At 52.1% G+C, this 22,044-nt stretch overlaps 2 protein-coding genes; one reads left to right on the plus strand and one right to left on the minus strand.

The window, feature by feature from the left end:
- Positions 1 to 16,340: 16,340 nt before the first annotated feature.
- CHC_T00007609001 (hypothetical protein) lies at positions 16,341 to 17,301 on the minus strand. XM_005711838.1 is given in 2 exon segments: positions 16,341 to 16,479; positions 16,480 to 17,301. 1 exon segment carries the CDS (start codon positions 17,299 to 17,301, stop codon positions 16,480 to 16,482), a length of 822 nt encoding a protein of 273 aa, XP_005711895.1. The 3' UTR covers positions 16,341 to 16,479.
- A 155-nt stretch (positions 17,302 to 17,456) lies between these two features.
- CHC_T00007610001 (hypothetical protein) lies at positions 17,457 to 18,904 on the plus strand. XM_005711839.1 is given in 3 exon segments: positions 17,457 to 17,648; positions 17,649 to 17,656; positions 18,619 to 18,904. 2 exon segments carry the CDS (start codon positions 17,649 to 17,651, stop codon positions 18,902 to 18,904), a joined length of 294 nt encoding a protein of 97 aa, XP_005711896.1. The 5' UTR covers positions 17,457 to 17,648.
- The last annotated feature ends 3,140 nt before the right edge of the window (positions 18,905 to 22,044 follow it).

Here is a 22,044-nt window from a genome sequence, read left to right on the forward strand (position 1 = left end):
GGTGGGGACAATTTGAGGTCTGCCAAGGATTTTGGGCAGAACTCGGTCCCATCCTTACCTACTTTGGAAGCCATCTCACTGATCCTCGTCACGGGTTGTGGGTTGTCTTCTTGACGGAGTGGTGCGTGAAGGTAGCCGCCCCTTGCTCTGGGAGGCGTACGATTGTTGGCGGCTGTGGTATCTTCCTCCGAAGCTCGTCGAGCTTATGTGCCTTTTGGACTATACCGTGCCCTTGGGCGGAGCGGACACCGACTTCGAACTGCACTCCTTACTCGAAAAGATCAATCAGGTCGACTGGGATGTTGTTCCCCCTATCAACTCATCCCGATCCTTCGCGAAGCGACGCCCGTCCTTTTCTCCCGGACGAAGTCAGTGTGCGGCGGGTGACTTCGTCTGGTTCAACCCTTGGACATCCGCCTTGTCCTCTCCCTCCGAAGCGCGCCTCAGTCGCCAATTTGGCAACCAGGTTCCAACCCCTGACGTGGCTCCCAAACGAGCCGTAGATCCCCGTGCAGACGACGTTTGTCCCCGACCGTCTGCTCCAGATTCCCCTCTCCTTGCAGACCCTGCTGCTCCTCCTTCTGCTGCCGATATCCCCTCGGCAGGGCATACCGAAACTCTGTCGGTTAGGGAAGTGTGGTCTTCCCCACCGTCCCCATCAATTCCCAAAAAGAGCGACGGCGCTATTGGCATTTACTGCACATTGCTCCACGCTCATGGCATCAAAGGTGAAGCTCTCCAAGGGGCTTCCCTCGATGATCTGCGAGTCATTGCTCGCCTCGTTACCTCACTCCCGAAGGAAAAATCCTTGGGTGTGCCGCCCCACTGACCCGCCGCTCAGAGCGACTTCCCCCATGATACATTCTCGCATTATTACCCGTTTGGGGTGACGCCTGGTTATCGACGTCATCCGGTAGCTTTTGGATAATAAAATGAATCACCTGCGTATCCCCCGTTGCCATCACTTTCCACCTCTTTTCTTTCCGCGTACCGTTCGTTAGCGAAACGCGGAACGGTACATGGAGGTACACTCTTCCTCGAATGTCGGGCTGATCCATTGTCCGGCTGAACTCCTCGTCGAGGAAACGATGTCCTCTTTGGAGTCTCCGACTCCGCCCTTTTCCTCGGACTTTTAATTTCCTCCCCTTTTTTTGTATGCGCCCCGCCTCTGCGGTCGCATCCCCATTCTGCCATTTCCTTCTCTTTTTCTTGCACAACCCTCCTTCTGCCATTGTGTTGCACATCTCCTTTTTACACCTCCTTGCCTTCACTTTCCCACCTCTCCGAGTCTGTCCTCGTCTCGTACTGTGTTCCTCCTCTTTTTACTTGGTGCGAATGTTCCTCCTCTTTAACTGTCGAACTCCTCCGGTCAACTCCCCAATTTTTTTCTCCTCTTTTAACTTGCCCGCTCCTCCAGTCGACTCAAAAACGTTGTCGCTCTGTTCGCATCGGGCGGTGTTTTGTTGGTGTTTGGGGGGGGGTCTTCATCAAAGGACAGACTCTATTCCTTGATAGGGAATTTATCTTCACATGAATTTCCGATTCTATTTCCTTCGTTCAGCGTCACCCCAGGTTTGCACAATGCCCCCAAAAAACATTGAAGGCTTTGGGACGAGATTAAGACTAAATCCACCACCATCACGACATCACTGTAGACGTCTGCCTCAAAATTCCCCTTCCTTGTCACCGATTTCCGATCCTCAGTGTGTAGATGAGTCGACGACTTGCGTGCGAGAGTTCCTCATACTGCCCCGGTATCTGCCGGTCAACGGCCTTTGTTTCCTGTAGGTTTGGGCTGGCCGGTGTGCAACTGGGGCTGGAACCGCGGTTCCGTTTCCTTAAAATTCACGACACGAGCACCTTGTGTGGCAACGGTCTTACATGTTTCCGATCCTCCCGTCGTTGTTGTCGAAATTTGGACGACGTGTGCATTCTCTTTAGTTGTTTTTCTGGATTGAGCTTCACACTTAGGAAAATTCCAAACCTCCTCTAGAGAGAGAGGTACCTCCGCAAGGGTTCGAAGCAACAGGCCAGGGAGCTCTCTACGGCGAACAGCATGTCGATTCTCATCGTTTTCGCTCTTGAGCATACTGTAGTCTGCCATTGGCGACCCCTATCACCGGCGGTGAACAACAGAATGCCGAGGGGGCCTAATTCCTATCCTCTCTCGCGGGGGTTGGGTTGGTGCGGCTGGCCTCCTACTCGTCGTGCACTTCCGTGTTGCGATCCCTCGGACAATTCCTCGGTCGTACACCTGAGCTGTAGCCACTCTGGACGTAGTCGGTTTTTTTTGTCTGACTGCCTTGCGGGGCTGTTGTACATTTTGCCCCCAGTTAACTTTTCCTTCTCCCGGGTCCACGCATGATTTGTATTTTTCACATTAAATTAGTAACCGTAAGGCAACGATACGTCGGTTCGGAGATCGCTCTCTTCCATCCTTCGAGGAAACCTTCAGACCCAGGTCTATGCCGTTGATAGACTGGAACCTGATCTTAGTGAATCGTGGGGACGGTACACACGGGCGTCATTACAATTTCGTGTGGTGAGCGACGAATTCCCTAAATGGTCTGTGACGGGACTTGTATGGATCGTGGACGTAATAAATCGCGGCAGTCATTCTCTTGTCTGTCGTCTCGACCGATGCGGGCATGACAAGGCGTCGTCGTGCCTCCCCAATTTTTCCCTGGATCCAGTACTGATCCGTCTCCCCTACGCCTGTTTCACACTGTACCGGTACAGTACGTTTCACAGGGCTCCACAGAGGATTGTCAAGGACAAACATGTCGTGCCTCTTCGTACCGATTGATCTTTCCCTTATACACGAAACAAAATCCACGTCGATAGCATTTGCTGGTGCGACTTCCCTCGGTTCAACGCACAGAAATTTCCGCGTCATACCCCCGTCGTCCATTGCAACCTCTTCCTACAGGATCGATCTTCAGAGTTTTTCTTTTTCGTATGCGTTCGGCATTCGCGGCTGTTAGACACAACCGTTGGTATCAGCAGAACAGCCGTTGGCGTTGATAACTTCGTAAGAGCGGGTTCTCGTTTCGGACATCATTTCGACCGCCGCTCTGTATCCTGTATGTCGTATTCTCCTTCAACTACTCGCGCAGCTCCGCTTTTCGGATCGGCTTAGGACTGCTCGAACTCGGCGATCTTGACCAACGCCGGGCAGACTTGGCTCTCCTTCTCGGTGTGACACACCGCATGGTTACTTGATGGTGATTGTCGGTTCGCCGCTCTGAATTGTTCTTGGGGCCTCGATCGGTTGGCGTCGCCACTCTTGTTCGTCGCCGTTCGCGACGCGGGGTTCGTGCTCTGTGCGTCAAAGAAAACAAACATAAAAAAATAATAACAAAGACAAAAACGGAAACATAGGAAAGATTTGGGGGGGGGGTTATGGCGGCAGGCAGGTAAGTAAGTCACTCGTGGTGTGGCTTCGATGCGGGAGCGACAAAGCTCCTCCGTAATGATGATGGTTCCCGACGCGTTGTGTAGCCGTGTACTTGCACGTGGTGTCGGCGGGTCAGGGCAGCAGTGGTCCGTGTGGACCCATTTTCTCGCTCGTCGAGCGGGGTTTAGGCGTTGCGAACGAACTTGGCAAGAGCTCTCATGTGCGATCGATCGCCACTTCGCCGGTGGCGAGCCCCGAGCATTCTTGCGGTCGGCGGTGGGGGTTGCCAACAACGTTTCGTACAAGTGCGGGCTTTTTCCTTACTTGCAGTTAACTGCGACTCGTGCTGATCATTTGACAGCTTACCAGCAGCGAGCCCCAATTTCTTTTGATTAAATCACGCCCCATGAGGGCGGATCATCGATCTAGGCGTCACGTCACGTGCGCGCGGCGGCTGCGTGTGATCGTATCCAAGGAGGTAAATTACCTCAGCCTGAGACTACAGTAAATGTTCCATTCCACAGCATGGCCGCGCAGACCATTTCATTCATGGGCGGGGGTCCCAGGCAAAATCGCTTAAGTCATTTCATATCCCTTCTCCTCACTCCGAGGGGTGTCGTTTCCGGCGACTGTCCTTACTCTCTTTCTCCGCGACGTGGTTCACGGCATCGCTTCCAACTCGAGAGCCTCCTGATGGGGACCATCCGCAATACAAATCCAACATTTCACTCGCGATCTTATTGCGTCCCGCATCATTCACTTCCTATCGATCGGCCTCCCTCGCATGCGCCTCTACATCAACTGCTTCTTTTCCCCTCCTTCTGTCTCGACTCGAGGGCAACCCGCCCGTCAGTCTGACACAGCCCGCTATCCTTTCGGGAATACTGTAGTCTGTTCCTCCTTTCCCTGGACGGTAACACGACACACACACAACTACAGCATTACGCTTTTCCTTCACTTGCACCCTTCCAACTGCGTTCCGCGTTTTCTTGCCTTTCACCGTCTGGCTTCTACCAGACACTTACTCAATTAGGCACAGTCCTTCGTGCTCAGTCATTCGTAGAATACACTTCTTCCTCGGCTCGAGACACAGCGTATTAAATTGCTTACGATCGACGGCTCGCACGGGACTGGGTACGCTCGTCCGAGGGTCGCTGACCGATATGTGTTGTATGGCTCATTCGCCTTGGTCCGCGGTGCGTGTTCTTACTCCCTCGGTCATGTCAAGAGACAACCGAAAACATACAGAAAGAAAAAAACAGAATAGAACAAAATTAAAACAAAAGTAGTGGGGTACTGTGGTCAGTGGGTAAGTAAGTCCTCGATGAGGACGATGGTCATGTAAAAGTACGTGGTACAAAACAAGCACGTGTCTTGCTCGGTCTTCAATCTTAGCAGATCGACGGCGAACGTCCCCTGTGTGTGCCGTCGGCTGCGGGCGACAGCAACAAAAAATAATTATTTTGGATTAAATTGCTCTCCGAGGACGGGACACTGATCCCGATTGTCGTTTCACGTGCATCCGTCGATGACGGGGGTGTGTCTTCCGGTAGGCTCAATGCCTCGTCCGGGGGCACAGTATCACTTCAATTCCCTAAAACGCGTCGCTCGTCAGTCCCTTCTTGTAAAGGCGTTCCCGACGGAAAACTGCCTTACTCCTCTCGCTCCGACTTTCCTTGCTTGCGGACCGCTTTGTTTCGAATTTCTGACTCCTCCGTGTTCCCTAACCTGCTAATTATATTGACGATGACGATCCGGCTTGCGCGTGCGCGACTTGCGGCGGCAAGGGTAACTTCTTCCTTCGGAAATACGTGGCGGCTGCACTGCGGGGTAATAGTTCAATGGGCTCCCACGTCGCGTCCTCGGGCGTATAACCGTACCATTCCACCTTGAGAATCAAATTGCCATTTTTGATAATCGTGGTCGACGACCCGGTCGATTACGTATTCCGTGTTTTCCGTTTCCTCTCCTTTCTCTGAACTGTTTCCTTCCCCCTTCTGAAGATCTTCCAACTCATCCTCTTCTCTGGACTTTCCGAACTCGCGTAGGCCTGGAAGTTTCTCCGCTGTCGGCGTTTGACTAACTAAATTATCTTGGTCCCCTGACGTAGGCGCACGGGTGTGAGGACGTTCCTCGTTCTCCATTACCTCTCCTTCTTCGTTTAACTCCGGCTCTCCCAGGAACTGTAGCGCTTGACGTAGGCCAGTTATTGGCGCATAGTCCATCGGGCTTGGGGCTAACTCCATCCTATCTCGCGATACGCGTTCCTCCTGATCGCCAATGGCAATGACTACCGTATGTTGATCCGATCTTCTGACCTGAAAGGTCCTGTGGCGACTTGTGCCAGCTTGTGTTTCGGTTCGCTAGCCATGCCCTGCTCCTTCCGGAGGAACACGTAGGACCCCGGTGGGATCTCATATTGCGGTTTGCGAAGGCGTGCGTCGAAATTTCGCTTGTACCGGGCTTGTTCCTTCCGTAAACTCCTATCGGCGCTTCGCATTAGGCTTTCCAACCACGACTGCCATTTCAGGTAGTATGCTCGTGACGAGCTGAGGTTCTCCAAAGTTGGCTGCGCTTGTAACGCAATGCTTCTCGGCGCCCGAGCTAACACCAGCTCGAAGGGCGCAATGTTCGTAGTTCGTTGAACTTGCGTGTTGTAGGCGAACTTCACAGCGTCGCTAAATAGGTCCCAGTCCTTGGGATGTTCTCCAACATATTTTCGCAACGCGGAAGTCAGCGTGCGGTTAAACCTCTCAACTTGGCCGTTGGCCTGGGGGTAGTACGTAGTCGTGAACACATTGCGTATGCCGAGAATTCGGCAGACATTCTGAAAGAACCGGGCCGTGAACTGTGTTCCATTGTCGGACAGCAGCTTGACCGGCGGTCCGTACACGAATACCCAATGGTGAACGAAGGCTTGTACGATGTGCGCAGCTGATATCTTCTTCAACGGTATGGTTCGTACCAGTTTCGAGTATCGATCGCTGATCACGAGAATATACCGATTTCCTCGTTTGGTTGTAATTAGCTCGCCGAGAATGTCGATGGCGACAAACTCCAGCGGAGCTTTGGGCGTGAACAGCTTCATTTCCTTCGTGTTTCTTCTTAACTTCACCCTTTCCCGCGCACATGCGGCGCAATTCTTCGCGACTGCATAGCAGTCTAGGGCCATCGTAGGCCAGTACAAATATTTTCTCAATGTCTTGTGAAGTTTCCTGCCTCCCGGGTGTCCTGCCAATTTTGCGTAATGGCTTAACTCTGGGACGCGGTCCCTTAACGATTGTGGTATCACCACTTGTACAAACTCCGCCGCCGTACGGCATAGAGTTCCTTCGAATTCCTCGGTCTCCATGCTGAACGTTCTCACCTTTCCGGCGTCCATTTCTTCCTTGATGCGGTTGCAGAAGGGGTCCACAGCTCGCTCGCGAATGAGCTCCTCCGGAGTGACAGCTTGGAATTGATCGAGGCGATCAGAGGCGGTCCCCCCCTCAAGAGCGAGGATGTCGTCTAACGCGTTAAAACTGTCCTCGTCCTCCACTGTACCCTCGGCCAGTTCGGCCATAAAGCATGGGATTTCGTCTTCGATTTCGTCACCGGTTTTTCCTGCAGTTCGTAATCTTGACAGGGCATCAGCTTGACTATTCGCCTTGCTCTTCTTGTACTTGATTTCGAAATCAAATACCGAGAGGGGGAGCCTCCATCGGATTAATCTCCCGCTGGGGTCCGTTACGTTCATCAACCACCTCAATGAGGCATGGTCGGTATGCACAATGAAGTGCTCGCCATATAGATATGGTCTTAAAGTCTGTACGGCCCAAATTACCGCTAGACATTCTTTTTTTGATACAGAATAGTTTCTCTCGGCTGCGGCTAACGTTCTTGAAAAGAACCGGATGGGTTTACGTTGCGCGTCTGGATGCGTTTGAAATAATGCAGCGCCGATTTGATAGTCGCTTGCATCGGTATCTACCGAGTAGGGTAGGTCCTTCTTTGGCAGCGCCAACACCGGCAGTACCAAGATGGCGTCCTTGAGCTTATGAAAAGCTTTTTCGCATGGTTCGTCGAATCTTTCCAACTAGACCGGTTGTCCCTTCTTCAATAGTTGATTGAGCAGATGCGCGATTTTCGCGTAATATGAGACAAACCGACGGTACAAATTACAAAGTCCCAAGAAGCTTCTGAGCTGGGTCTGCGTTTGAGGGTACTTCACTTGTTCCAACGCCGCGATGCGAGCGGCATCCTCCTCCAATGTACCTGGCCGAACGACATGGCCCAGGTACTTGATCTTTTCGACAAAAAATTCGCACTTGCGAAGCTTGAGCTTCACACCTTCCTTCTCCAATACAGAAAGTATCTCATCCACGTGCACTATGTGCTCCTCCCACGACTTGCTAAAAATTAGTATGTCATCCAGATACACCAAACAGCATTTCCAACGGAACGGAGAGAGCAGGATATCCATTGCTCTCTGGAACGTCGCTGGCGCGTTGGTTAGCCCGAAGGGCATTCTTGAGAAGCGACCCTCGCGCTCCGGGCAACGAGGACTGCTAAAAAGCTGGACAGGAAGAGCAAGAAGATGGCAGTTATCTCACAACGCCAATTTGACGTAGGCGACCAAGTATTGGTTGCCCGAGGAACAGCCTTGGGAGGGCTACCGAAGTGGCCTTGAGGAGAATCGAAGTACTACGGCCCCTGCAGTGTAGTACGGGTAAACCACCCGCGGTACACACTCGTGTCGCCGGGTTCGCGATACCGTCGACGTGACATCCACGCACGACGTTTAATCCCTTTTATTCAGAAACCCGCACATCTTATGTAGATGTGATGCATGGGGCAATTGGCCCATGGACTGGTGCGGGGATGAGTACGAGGAGTAGGAGGACAGAGACGGTGTAGTTGAGAAATTTCGATGGCATTGGACTCTCTGCGCTTTTTAAAGTCTGTGAGAAGAGTTGTTGAGAGTTACAGAAAGAGTCGAAATGAGACATCAACGGGAGTCAAGGTTGTCCGACGGAGAGGGGGCAATGTGCATTGTAGCGGAATGAGGAAAGAGGAGGCCGTTAGATGAAGAAACGTCGATGCTATAGGAGTTACTGTGACACAAGGGCTGGCATTGTGAGCTGTGAAGGCGGAGGAATGGTCCGAACGACTACAGAAGACGTCTACATGCAGGGTGCGTCGGTGTATATGCGGCTGAGAGACACTGGAACTACGGCAGCGTATGATTCAAATGGATTAGTGCATAATTCATGCGTAAGTTGGTGAATCTCTGACCGCATGCAGCCTTGTATGCGAGCCACAGGTCTTAGGCTTGATCAGTTGATGCGACTGTCACATAAATGACGAGTTTGTCGAGCCAAAGGGTGATGAAAGCATGTGTAGTGCAATACCCGTCTCGAGTAGGGGGGTGAAAGGAAGTGAAAAAGAAAAAAATTGGATACTGTAGTCCGGGTTTGGGGGACACACGTGTGCGACGAAGCGCACGATCATTTTAATTATTTAATTTATTTACTAATTAGATCTAGAATCTAGAGCCGGGAGCTACTGTACTCGCCCCGGCGGGGCTCTTTATTACTTAGCCCTTTGACCGAACAAGTCAATAAACCAACCCGAGTTGCCAGAGTTTGATATCGCCTTGGTCGAAGTCCGTATTTTACAAGACACTCCCTTTAACTACAGATTACTTTATCCTTTGCGCTCGGGGGTTCCCTTTTCTTTTCCTTTATTTCCCTATCCTTTTCTATCTCTAATTCTACCTATTTTCCCCTTATCTTGTGTTGGTGCCATCGGCCTCGGTTGCGACCGAACCGGTGTAGGTGTCTTTGCCATCGGGCGACACAGTTGACGTAGCGCTGCTACTGTGACCTATTTTCCGACGGAGACTGTTGCAACGACGTCTCCGTCGAAGGGCTTCGTCGCGTTGCAAGCCAGTGTTGGTACCATCGGCCTCGGTTGCGACCGAACCGGTGTAGGTGTTTCGAGCCATCTGGCGGCACAGTTGATGTAGCGCTGCTACTTTCATTTCATTCCGTCGGGCTGCGTTGCGACGCCCCCGTCGAAGGCGTTGTAGCGTTACAAAGTGTCGAAGAAGCTCAACAAGCATTGGCCTTACAACCCAGTGGAACCGGGGTACCTAAGTACGCGCCCCACCCCACACTCGTCGAGCAGTTCTCTTCGCAGGTCTCCACCACATCGATCCCGGGCCGGGCTATTTCTCTGTGCCCCCCCTATCAGGGATCTGAGCTAATACGAGTTGCAAGCTCGTTTAAACGGAGAAGGGAGAGTCGGACACTCCGTAGCGCTGTGCCATCGGCAGTTCTTCTTTTTGTTGTTGTTGTTGTTTTTGCTGGACCATCGGACCGCGGTCTCTGCCTGACAGGCGCATTGCACTACAATATGGGTCCCGGAGAATGCCCTTGAGCTCCAACTCCAGCTCCTTGTTACTGCTCACTCGGGTACGGTTGGACATTGGGGGGTTGATGCCACGGCGAGTATTTTACGCGAGGCGTTTTGGTGGACATTTTTGGATCAGGACACTGCGGCGCTAGTGCGGGGTTGTCTACACTGTATTGTTACGCGCGGTGAGAAAACCCACGTCCCCTGGGTACGGCTTTACATGGGTCACGCCCAAACGAGGTTCTGCATCTAGATTACTTGTACATGGGAAAGGGTACAGATTGCAAACGTTACATCCTAATTATCCGGGACGACCTATCGTCGAACAATTGGCTTTGGCCTACCGATAGCTGTAGTGCCGAAAATGCAGCTGATGCACTCGGTACGTGGATAGGCTGCTTTGGTTCTATAGATTACTTGGTCACAGACCAGGGTTCTCATTTTAAAAATGAGCTTCTCAAGTCTCTAGTCGAGGAGGCGCGGCCCCACCACCATTTTGTTACTGCATACTGCCCCTGGGCAAACGGGTCCGTCGAATGGATGTGTCGCGAGGTGCTTCGCGCTTGTAAAGCCCTCCTCAGTGAATGGAATCTCCCTACAGACTGGCCAGGAATAACGGAATGCATGCAAAGCGTGCTGAATCACGCCCCGTTGACCAGGCTGGGATTGCGGGATGCGAATGTCAAGGGGGTGTACCGGACTCCGCTTGAAGTTTTCACAGGACACAGACCAGTCCGTCCCCTGCTTCGCGCAATGCCAATATCAGAATATCCAACGGTAATTGCGCGTGATGAATTGAACATCAGAACACTAATTGGCATTGCACCCCTACAACACGTGGCGGATTCCATGCACCGCAAAGTGCTGGAGTTAACATCCGCCTCCCGCAAGCGCCGCGTCGACGCGCACAACGAAAAGACGGGTATTGTACGCCCTTCTTTTGTGGTTGGCGACTATGTGCTAGTTCGTCAGACGCGTTCCGGTGGGCATAAGCTACAGTTCGAATGGCGGGGACCCCGTCGAGTGACGAAGTCTCTGTCAAAATGGACCTACGAAATCGAGAACCTGCTTAACGGAAAGCGGGAAGTGGTTCATGCCCGAAGAATGTTACCATATAGACCAGATTTGCAAGGAACCCCGGCCTCGCAGAAGCTCATCGAGGCTTCCGCTAGCCTGGACCGTGACTATCAGGTCGCCAGTTCTCTCACAGAGGTAAGGGAAGATAAGGGGGAAATTTTAGTGAAGGTTCAATGAGAAGGTTTGCCTGACGAAGTGGATCACACGTGGGAGCCGCTGTCCAACCTGACTGAGGACCTGCCGGGCATGCTTGAGGACTTCTTGCACACCAGCGGCGACAGAAGTCTCAGACGACGAGCGCTCGCGCAGGCCTCTTTTCAATAGAACTTCTTTTCGTAGGTACTTTAGAACTTCTGGGGCGCTGTACCGTCCTGCGTCGCGCTGCGGCTCTTCGTCGATCGCATCCGGTCGACGTGCCTCTCGGGCCGGGGCGCTCTGGTCTACTCGGGGCGACCGGATGCGTGAAGGCCCTAGGTGTAGTCCGGGGGAGGGTTCTGGCGTGTAAGGCACATCGGTGGCCCGGCCAAGGACCCAGTGCTGTGAGACGGAGAGCGGCCCCTGCCAGCCTTTTGTTTCAAGAGCGAAGCGAAATGCCACTACCGCGCGCGACAGTGAGCCTTGTGATAATGAAGGCAGCCCCCGACAGATCCCCAGAGAAGGGGATCATCCGATCGGGGAGCATCGCCAACGGAGCCGCCCTTCAGAGAAACCCTCGTCCTCGCTTCCTCCCGACGCGCGCGCCTCCCTCACCCGAAGACGTCGTCCACGCTTGCTCGCGAGGAACTTCGAACCCGCCGGTTGCCACAAAGTGAGCGAGGAGGTAGGGGAAAGCGTGTTGGGAAGGGGGGCTTGGGAAGGGGCTGGGAAGCGGGAGCAATACTCAAGTAATACTCATTTTCATAGTACTGCGTAAACTCATTTCTGCAATTTGCTATGCAGAATTCTGAAATGGCGGGCTCCATTGTACTACCCAGAATAATTTCTGACGTTTGTCAGAATTCTAGCAATGAATATCTGTAATATGTTTGTGATGTTGTTAAGTTGATCGGAATATGTCCGAAGGACCGTACCAAGATCGGCATATCATAGGGCCATGGGCCATGAGGTGGCGAAAGCCATTTCGTCCAATAAGTACGCTCCGGACCGCCGCCATCCATACTTGGATGGCTGGTATTGGGCGACGTATGTAGTTGGACCAAAAGTGAGAGTTTCGTATGCGCACCATAGTAAAGGGGGGCGCCCCAATTATGGAACAGTGCCCTAATGTTCGAAACACCCATATTATTTGAAAAAAGTGTCATTTTTCGGGCCCGGGCCAGCAGAAGACCTCTCTCCTCACCCTATTATGCCTCAATGCAGTAAACGACGTAGATCAATTTAAAAACAAATGTGCTCATTGGCTTCAGCGGTGTCTGGTACCCTATTGTCAAGAACGTCACAGAAAGGGCGGGCAAATTCGAGCTGATATTCGAATTCATGTCTCGAAGACACGAAGTTACCGCTCTTTTCCGCACGGAGCTTAAGTTCATGATCCATATGCTTTTATGCATGACGTCCTTTGCGCCTGCTAACGGCGCATTCCCACGTCGGTGCATTCCCACGTCTCGAGACTCCGCACGCTCTCTCCTGCCATGAAGGGCGCCACAGCTGCACGTCCCAATCAACGGAACATTGAACAGGCACTGTCTGCGGTCCGGGCTGGCTCAACGTACCGCTATGCAGCTGCGAAACACCGTATACCCATGACCAAACTTTAATATCGAGCAATGCAAGACGGGCCGCTTCTCACTCGCATCAAAATCGGCCCAGGACGACGCCCGGCATTGACAGAGTTCGAAGAACAACTTGTTGTAGAAATGATATGCCGGTACGCAGAACAAGGACTACCGCTCCGACGCCAGCTTGTTCAGGAAGCTGTTAGTCAACTCATGAGTCGCGTGCCCTCCTCTCGAAAAATGCTGCTACCTTTTGTCAATGCATATCCTGGCCCGAAATGTTTGCGCCTTTTTATCAAGCGTCATGGTGATAAACTGAAATTGGGGCGTCCATTACGTCAAGAAGCAGTTCGGTATGCGGCGTGTAACGCAATGACTTTGACAAATCATTTCGCAACGTTAGAAAAGAAGTATCAAGGACAACAACATTCAGGTGAGGTGCGTATGGAGCCTCGACGAAACTGGGGCAACTCCGGCAAAAGATTGCAGGGGTGTTTCTGATGATAATTTTTATTTGACTCGTGCAAGGACAAGGGATGCAAAAGTTGGGCATTTTGTGAATGTCAATCGTGTCACGATGATTCCCGCAATATGTGCAAATGGAGATGCCATGAAGCCCTTGTTCGTATTCAAGGGAAGTCGCTTACCTTTTCGTCAGGTTGTGCGAGATGGCATTAATACGACTGATAGCGTAGCAGACTTCTTACCATCCGAATCCCTCCTGGCGTGTCGTCAAGAAAATGGGAGAGTCAATAATGAGATATTTTACAACTGGGCCATTCACTTTGTGAAACATGTCCAACAGCACACGCCAAACGGTCATAAGAAAGTGCTAATTTTTGACGGATATCGTTCCCATATGTCGCTTAAGGTCATCAATTATTTACATCATAACAACGTAATCGTTTACGCACTACCAGCGCATACCAGTGGAAGACACAGCCACTAGACGTCGATCTGTTGTCGCCTTTCAAAAAGTATCTTAGGGATTCAATGGATTTGGTGGTGTCGCGCGACAGTATAGACAAATTTGACGTATTCGACTTTTGCGGCATGCTGCAACATGCCTACGAAAAATTGTTCAGCAGGAAGAACATCATCACTTCTTTCCGTAAGTCGGGGATCTGGCCAATGAATCCGAGGCAGCTTATGTCTGCTCCCAGGCCAGCAGGGTGTGATAATTTGGAAGAGGTAATGGACGTGGACCGGATGTGGTGGCTAATGGAGGCAAAGCGGATGGAGATAAGGGACACTGTCATCGGGGCCAACGTCAAGATTTTACATTCTGGCTATCTAGACACTACAGAGGGCCTCGTTCTGATGTCGGCCAATGCTTTGGCACTGGCGCAAGAAAATTGGGCTCGTGTCGCTTTGAATAAAGTAGTTTCTGAAGAGAGAGCAAATCGCCTAGCCATGAATCGTGCCCGGCGGAGTGCTAAGAGAAAGAAGGAATTTGACCGTTGCTGCAGTGCGGCGTTGCAGCGAGGGGCTCGCTTGGCAGGATTATCTGTAGAAGCGTTCAATGCGAACGTTCGTTCAATCGAAGAGAGACGTGCAGTTGCGCGCAGGCGTACTTTGAACAAGAAGGCAATTGAGATTCGGAGGCAGTTTGAGCCGTTTCTCGGTTTGCAGCGGCCTTAAACTGGTGACGTGGCAGTCGATTTTCATACATACAGTGTCTTTTTTTTATATAAAATTTTTTGTTTGTTCGATATTTAGGGCAAATTTGACATGTAGAAAACCTGTGATTGCCTGCGCGTCCGTGACAACTTTGTAGCTTTCTGTGTCATCGACGGCATTGCGGTGCAACGTTGTGGTGAAGAACACACCGCACGGAGTCCGTAGAAAAAAAAGATCGTCAAACCGAGCTCAGGAGGGTCTTTTTTTAATTAAATAAGTTCGTTTTTTTCAATAATTGGGGCACCCCCCCTTTAGATTTAACTATTAATTTGTAATCTACACTCGACGACGGCGCGGTATCGCGCCCACCAGTCTCGGACTGGATGACATAAAGTTGTGTGACCTGGGGCAGCTCTCCCCTCACACGGGAGAGGAACTCACTCTCGGTCACGCATATTGCTCACCCTTCAATGCAAAATGGCAACGACGAAGACTTGCATTGTTGCTGACATGTCGGCAGGAATACAGCGGAGGCCCGAACAAATAGGAGGCAACATCCGTATGTAGTCCGTCCGTACTGCACCATCTCGCGACATCACGGCATGAGAATTTGCATCCACCTCTGTCGATAGATAGCCTTGCTATAAAAACTCAAGTGACCTCGTCAACTCGTCTCATGATCTAGTCGAAATGGAAATCAGGCGCGTAAATACACCTTGTAGACCACTGTACTGTATGGACAGCAGTTTCAATATCGCATGGTGAACGGGGGGAATGAGGATTTTGCCAGCTAACATTATATTATCTCAGCTAGAGTCGTCAAGGTTCTAAAGAAACAACGTGTTCACCGAATAAGTCCGACTCGAAAAATCTAGTACATGTACTGTACCTCCGATATCAATACGACCAAGTCCCGAATGAGGCATCTTCATACTGTACAGATTCTTCCCACGGCCCCCTCTGTAACGCAGATAGTATGATATCTCGTACTAAATGTCACTACTTTAATAGGTGGTCCCGCCCAGTACTGTACAACTTGTACTTGGTATGAGTATGGAGCCCATACCCTCCCTGACGCGTTGTCGTCTTATACAAACGCCTCACCGATCAAGCAACCCTCCATTCACCACACGCCCTCATTTTTCCTGTGCAGTGGATACTGATCACAGATGCCCTCCACGAAAACAATCAGGCAAACAAGCATTGTTGCCGTATCATGACATCTACTCGCATATCTGTCGCCTGACCTCACACGACGACCTATCTTTCATATTGTAATTTTCCATCCGTGGCGTGCTTGTTGCCCAGATCATACTAATACGTCCATCTCATGTATTTATCTTTGCTTCTTTCTTCGATGCTGCAATCAGAAACACACCACCTTCGGCATGAACACACCTGTTTCGGGGACTTCAGCCACTAAAAATCTGCATTGCACAGTACTAGAGGCCTTTACATAGCTGCAAGATGCGTCTTGTGGTTTCAAGCTATGTCAAAAGTATCTCTTTGAGCGACTTTTTTCAAAATATCCAGGAAGGACAAAAGGATATCAGTTGTATATACAAGTGGTATCCTTTTGTCCTTCTATCGGGAATTTTTTTTGCCCACCCTTCACCGCATCTCTTGTCATCTACTGTGAGCAACACATCCGTAGGAGGCGAAGCACGAACATAAGCGCCTACCGCCACCGCAGAAGTGAAACAAATAGTGAGAGATGGTTGCCGTCATTACTGAAGGAAGTACTTCCTATTCTCTCGTGTCGGAGATCAGAAGCTAGGGCCTGCTGTTTCTTTTCCCCGTCTTTTTCAGTCTGCCGTTGGGACTCTTGTCTGCTTTGAACACAGATTGATGGCCGATGCACATTGAGAACAGGGGTGTGAAATACTGCCTGCACGTACAAGTAAAATAGTACAGTACAGAAGTGCACGTGAGTCCGGCACGGATTCAAAAGGGTAAAAGTTTGGTTAATGAAAAGAAGAACAGCATTGTGGAGCTTGGAAAAAAAATTAATGCTCGTTGTTGCGCCATGCTATTGAAAAGTACGGCGGCCCTTGGGTAGAGTGCATTGCGCAGTCCTAAGAAATGCTCATAAACAGACGTACGCCACCGGCAAAAGGAAGGACCAGGTCACATTCACACACTTCTTCGTACAGCGTTGGATCGGCACCTCCAGGGCTGTACGCCATAACTTTATTTGCCCTAATACTAAAACGCTAGGGGGGTACTGACGAAAAATGCATCCCACGCATCCATTCGCTCCCGACCTACCAACCATTACAAAGCAAAAATTATCTCCTCCGGCTCCGCGGAGACGAACGGCCCGAGCAGCCCGTCGGGCTCCATCGTGTACATGGGCTCCAGCCCGTCGCCGGGCCCCGGCGATTCGCTCAGGTTATCCGTGGGCCCCTCGCCGGGCGCGTCCCCACTCGTCAAAATCTCCCCAAGGAACTCGTACAAGTCGCAGTCGTCCTTCAGCACGTCGTTCCTCGTCGAAAAGTACCTCACATCCGGCTCCACGCCAAAGTTCTCGATGATCCCACCGGCACTCGTTCCGCTGCGGTAGAACCGCGCGAACGCCGTTGTGAACCCGGCCGCTACCGGCGGGAAAAACTCGGGGAAGAAATCGGACAGGACCGAATACGACACCGTCGACGCGCCGCCCGCCCCGACGTTGTCGGACACGCCCACCACGGTCGAGAACCCGTAGTCCTTCTGCAGCGACGTGAACAGGTCCCCGCCGGAGTAGCACAGCCCGTCTACGAGCGTCACCACCGGCCCGAAGTACGCGCGCGGCGCGAACCGCTCCGCGAATCGCGCGTCGTACAGGCTTGCCGACGGGCCGGAGAACGGCTCCCCGATGGCCAGCGCCGTGTTCACCGCGCTTCTATACTGGAAGAACGGGAGCAGCTCCTCAATGTCCTCCGTGCCTTCGGACAGGAGAGCGGCCAGCGCGGCCGCGATCGCGTCCGTCGCCCGCAACACGGTCGGGTTGGCCGCCACGGTCTCAGCGACTAGCGACTCCGCCAGCAGCTTCACGTAGTTCGGCCGCCCCCCCGCGTTCCCGCGCAGGTCCATGATCAGCCCGACCTTCGGCATCAGCCGCAGGATGCGCGCGATTTCCAGGGCAAGGTCCAGAGTTACTTCCGCTCCGAAATCAGGGATCACGAAGCGCCCGATCGGCCCGGACTTGGTCAGGATGATCTCCGCGGAGAAGTTGTCTTCGAAGTCGGACTTCACCTTGATTGGCACGCGGCCCTCGACCACGATGCGCGTGCTCACGTCGAGCGGTTGCGTGGGGACCGCCTCGAATAACTTGCGCTTGTCCTCGTCTGTGAAAGTGGCGCGGCCACGCGAGCGGCTGAGCGTCTCGTACGCAGCGGGGTGGACTGTACCGGTTATGTTGTTGATCTGGAGAAAATTGTCAGGGATGACGACATACTTCCATGGGAGAGTGATGGAAGTCTGCGTGCGGTCTGGGGTGAGGTAGACAATGTCGACGGAAGCGTTGACCGGGATGCGTTGGGCCTGCAGGATTCGAACGGTGAGGGAGTTGATAGCGGTGTCGATTTTGGCGGCTTCATTGGAACCATAAGAGTCATTTCCCGCGGCGAGAATGTGCTCGTCGATGGGCACGCCGTCGATGGAGACAAGCTCGGCTCCCACGCCGAAAGAAGACGTCGGCAAGATACTTGAGATAACGTCGTCGACAAGATACTTGCGTTGGGTAGAGTTGCCTTCGTAGAACTTTCGGACGGAAAAGCCAAGCAAGGCAGCCGAGCTGTTCAACGGAGGCGGTACGAGAAAGATGGTGTGCTTGTCATCCATGAGTGTGAAGGCGTTGATCATCTTGTCGTAGAACTGGACGTTGGTCATTTCCTCAGTCGGGTTGACGGCGTCCAGGGCGGCCGGAAAGTCGACTTTGAGAAAGTTCTCGTGGAGGAATCGATGCGGGTTGAGGTTTGTGTAAACCAACTTTGCGGCGTCGATGATGTCGAGCTTGGCCTGGACTGTGAGATTGAAGGCGTTTGCATCTCGGAGCAGTTGGTCGAGGTCGACGAAGTAGGGGCGGTCAGAGTTTGGTACATCGGAAAACTGGCGACTCGCGTGCGGGATGGAGAGGCAGGCACGGTGAAGAGGGGCGCAAAGGCCTACGAGGCGTGGGTCATCGGTGAGGCAATGCGAGTGGCGCTCGCAGCGGAGGGAGAGTGAGATGGGAAGAAGGAGGAGGGAAATGAGAGCGATTAAGGAAAGACGAGGCATGATGGGAGTGGGGCGATGGTGATGCGGCGGCAAGGGAGGGGCGGGTGTAACGAGTGTAAACGAGGGGGTTTATAAAGGGTTTGTTGATTTCCAACATAGCGGGGGTGGTTTCGCAAAGGCGGGGGGGGGGGGGGGGGGGTACGTGCGCAGGAGTGATTTACGTACAGTGCACACGCGAAAGCTTAACGTACTCTCTGCCTCACTCTCTCGCGCCGCGTGGCGAGTCAGGGGGGATCGGATGGAATTTGGGAGTGGGGCAGAGTCTCTCGGCGATATAAGTTATGGTAGGGGGGAGAGGTGGGTAGAGGTGTGGTCACGGGGAAGCACAGTAAGGTTGGCGCATTGTTGCCTCTCTGGCAATGTTGAGTTTGAGGAGCGGAAAGGTGAGTCGTTGTCCTTGGGATGGGGTACGGCAAACGGTACGGTGTTGGTACAGTAACCGGTTACGGTGTTGAAAACGGTTCCCGCGCGACTCGACATGCATATTGAGGCCATCCCAAAGCGCTTTTGATGTAGGTTGATGATGACACGTGAGTACTGTGCACTGTACTCACATGCGTTTCGCGCATACCATACCCTTGGGTATGGTTAAAGGTTTACTTTACGGACCGTACATGTGTCTCGCATGGCAGAGTTGTGAGTGTACTGCCCCGTGCACGCCATAGAATTTGTCCCCCACGGGCGACTTGTGACATGAGTGGTGAGTGTGCCCACCCGTTTATAGCTTTATTTGTCCTCCACGGCAGACTCGTGAGTTAGTCAACCCCCCCAGGAGCATGGTATGGACTCGATACAAGTTGTACGGCAGTCGGTCTACCGTAGTACGAGGGCAACAAGGCACAGTAGATTGTGGGTGTGAGAGATGCACGGAATGTGTTGATGCAATAATGTACAGTATTATGATATATTGGAAAGGCGGGAGGAAGGTTTGGGCAAGTGGGTCAGAAACGAGTGTTTTGAATGAGTGTTTTGAATGAGTGTTTTGAATAGTGGCTAGACGTGGCGAGCTGTGGATGTAGGCAGATCCTCTGGCAGGTTGTGTCAAGTTGGGATATGCTCTTAGCGAACGGTGCTTTCTTTCATGACAGATGGCGCGCGTCGGCGAGGGGGGGGGATGGAAAGGGGAGCGCAGGGTTGTCTGTTACGCGTGGCGGTCGAGGCGCCGGCGAGGGAGCGGGGGAATGCGAAACGGGGGTATCTATCCCTGGGCAAACTCAGGCAAGCTAAGACACTCCCCTAACTGCTGGAGCGGTTTCTTATTCCGATTCGCTCGGAGGCACGCGAGGCGCGGTGGTGGTGTTGGACTGTTTTTCTGGCACAGGTACGGTATACGTAGCAGGAGGAGAGGTGAGTTTTGAAGACGTAAGGGTTCGTCTTCGTTCGTTGTTTCTTATCGCCCGGGCTGCTACTGGTCTGTGCCCTTGGTACAGTACTGGTGCCGCGATAAATTAATAAAAAACTGGCGCAAGTTGGAACACAGAGCGTCCTTTGAGTTTTTGGTAACGGTAATTATAAGGCTGCACGTGCAGTATATATATACACTAGGGTATTTCTAGTGCATACGGTATGATGCGAAGCTGGGCGACTCCTCTTGGCGGTTGCGCTCTTGGCGGTTGACCGGTACTGAATGTGGCGTGTCCTAAAAGTACAGTATTTATGTGTGTAACTGAGTGTGGTTTCTCCTCGGCGTCGGTGGTTTGCTCTATCAAAAGTCTGGGCGCACCGCAGTGAAGAGGCGATCATGTGTACGGCACATACACACACGCCCAAACCGTAACATACTTTTACCGTTACGATACCAAGGGTAGTGTGAGAGACAGAAGATGTATCAGTATCGCAACGGTCCGACGTAAAGAGGTGAGTGTTTTTGTTGTGGGCATCTGGAATTCAGAATTGGTTGTGGCACCGCGGACAAGCACCGCAGCAGATAAGATAGGCAGATAAGAATCAAACTGATGAGCAATGGTAAACCATTTACCTGTAAACCATTTGGTTTAGAGGGTAGGTAAACATTATTAACATTACATTGTAGCACGACAGTGTTGCTTTTGCCTCATGCTGCATCTGTTAGGTGTAATGCAGTTGGAAACATTTGTACTGTCACTGCTGTGCCGTTCACAGAACGTTCACAGAAGCACCATCTCCTCGTCCGACACGAGACAGCTTACAGTACTGTGGAAAGAGCCTTTTACCAAGAGCCTTTTACCAAGAGCCTTTTACCAAGAGCCTTTTACCAAACCAATGCAAGGGCCTGTCCATCGTGTTACGAATACTTTACCTACGGTAGGTTGAGGCCTTCAACCCGGTTAAAAGGTTTCGAGAGAGCGGGAGAGTGCTGAAAGTGGAGTGGGAGGAGATGGAGCGTCTGTGAACGGTACAGAAACTTTAGGAATGTTTTACAAGCGGTTGGAGAATCAAGTCGCGCGGCTCCGCAGCGCACGTGCGAGGGTGCAGAGGGGAGCGGTTTCTGCGCAGAGGAAACCAGGCAGAGGAAACCGGGTTGGAAGAAAGCACTGTTGACAGTGTTGACAGTGTTGACATCAACAAGATGTAAATTTAGGGCAGCGGCTGGCGGGTACGCCCTTAGAAGATTGGGAATGGGATCACTCGGCAGGCTGCGTAGCGGACGGTTATGGTTATGGTTATTTATGCAAGGCGAAAAGTGACAAGTGCCCGGGCGGGCGGGCCCGGGTGTCGGATTACGTAGTGCATTGCACTACGTCTGCGTTTGCACTTGGTTTGTGTGCGCGCCCAATCCCTCTTTCCATGCGCACAAGTGGGGGAGGGAGCACGTGCCCAAATGGACAAAGTGTCCATGTCGTGATGGTTGGGCGAGGTAGCCCGAGTGAACTTTGCCTCTCTCTCTGAGAGACGAGAGACTCTCTTTGCCTCGGGACTAGATCGAGAGAAAGGGCATGTGTGTGGGGAGGGCGCGGGAAGGCAAGAGAGTGGGATGCGTCTTGAGATGCCTCTTGTTGCAATGATTGGTCTCGTGATGGATTTTTTTGCATATTAAACAGCCCTTAGATAGTCAACTATTGGTCAGTACAGTACTGAATATCTTCCACGTGTACACACGCAAACTGGCACTTTTTTTTGAGAAAAATAAAAGATAATTTATTTATTCAAGTGACAATGGACAGCCCAGCCCTACTGTATGACCCTCGACCTACTCCTGGGTAAAGTTTACTGTACCCTTCACGCAACATTATCTCTCTCCTGTCACGTACACGACTGTGCCTTCATTGAGTGCCGCGGGATTAGATCTTTGATCCTCGCAAACATCTTTACCTCTCAAACATCTCTGATCCGCCGAAAAGCCGAAAAGATCCTTGATCCACCCGCATCGCCGACACCACATGTGCCCGAAAACCGATCACAGACACGCGTCCGTCCCGCCGCTGCCACCCCACCATAAATTTTCACATTATTTCCCACAATAATCTCCCTCCACTTTTCCGTCTGCCCACTCCCGTCGTTTCTCGCCGCTACATTTAACCGCCTCGCCGCCCCCCCTCCTGTCACCTGTCCTGCTTATTCATAGTCCGTAAGTCGTTCGGGGATCTTACGAAGAAATAT

This window comes from Chondrus crispus, genomic scaffold (assembly GCF_000350225.1).
Source record: "Chondrus crispus Stackhouse genomic scaffold, scaffold_8, whole genome shotgun sequence".
Classification (NCBI taxonomy): domain Eukaryota; phylum Rhodophyta; class Florideophyceae; order Gigartinales; family Gigartinaceae; genus Chondrus; species Chondrus crispus.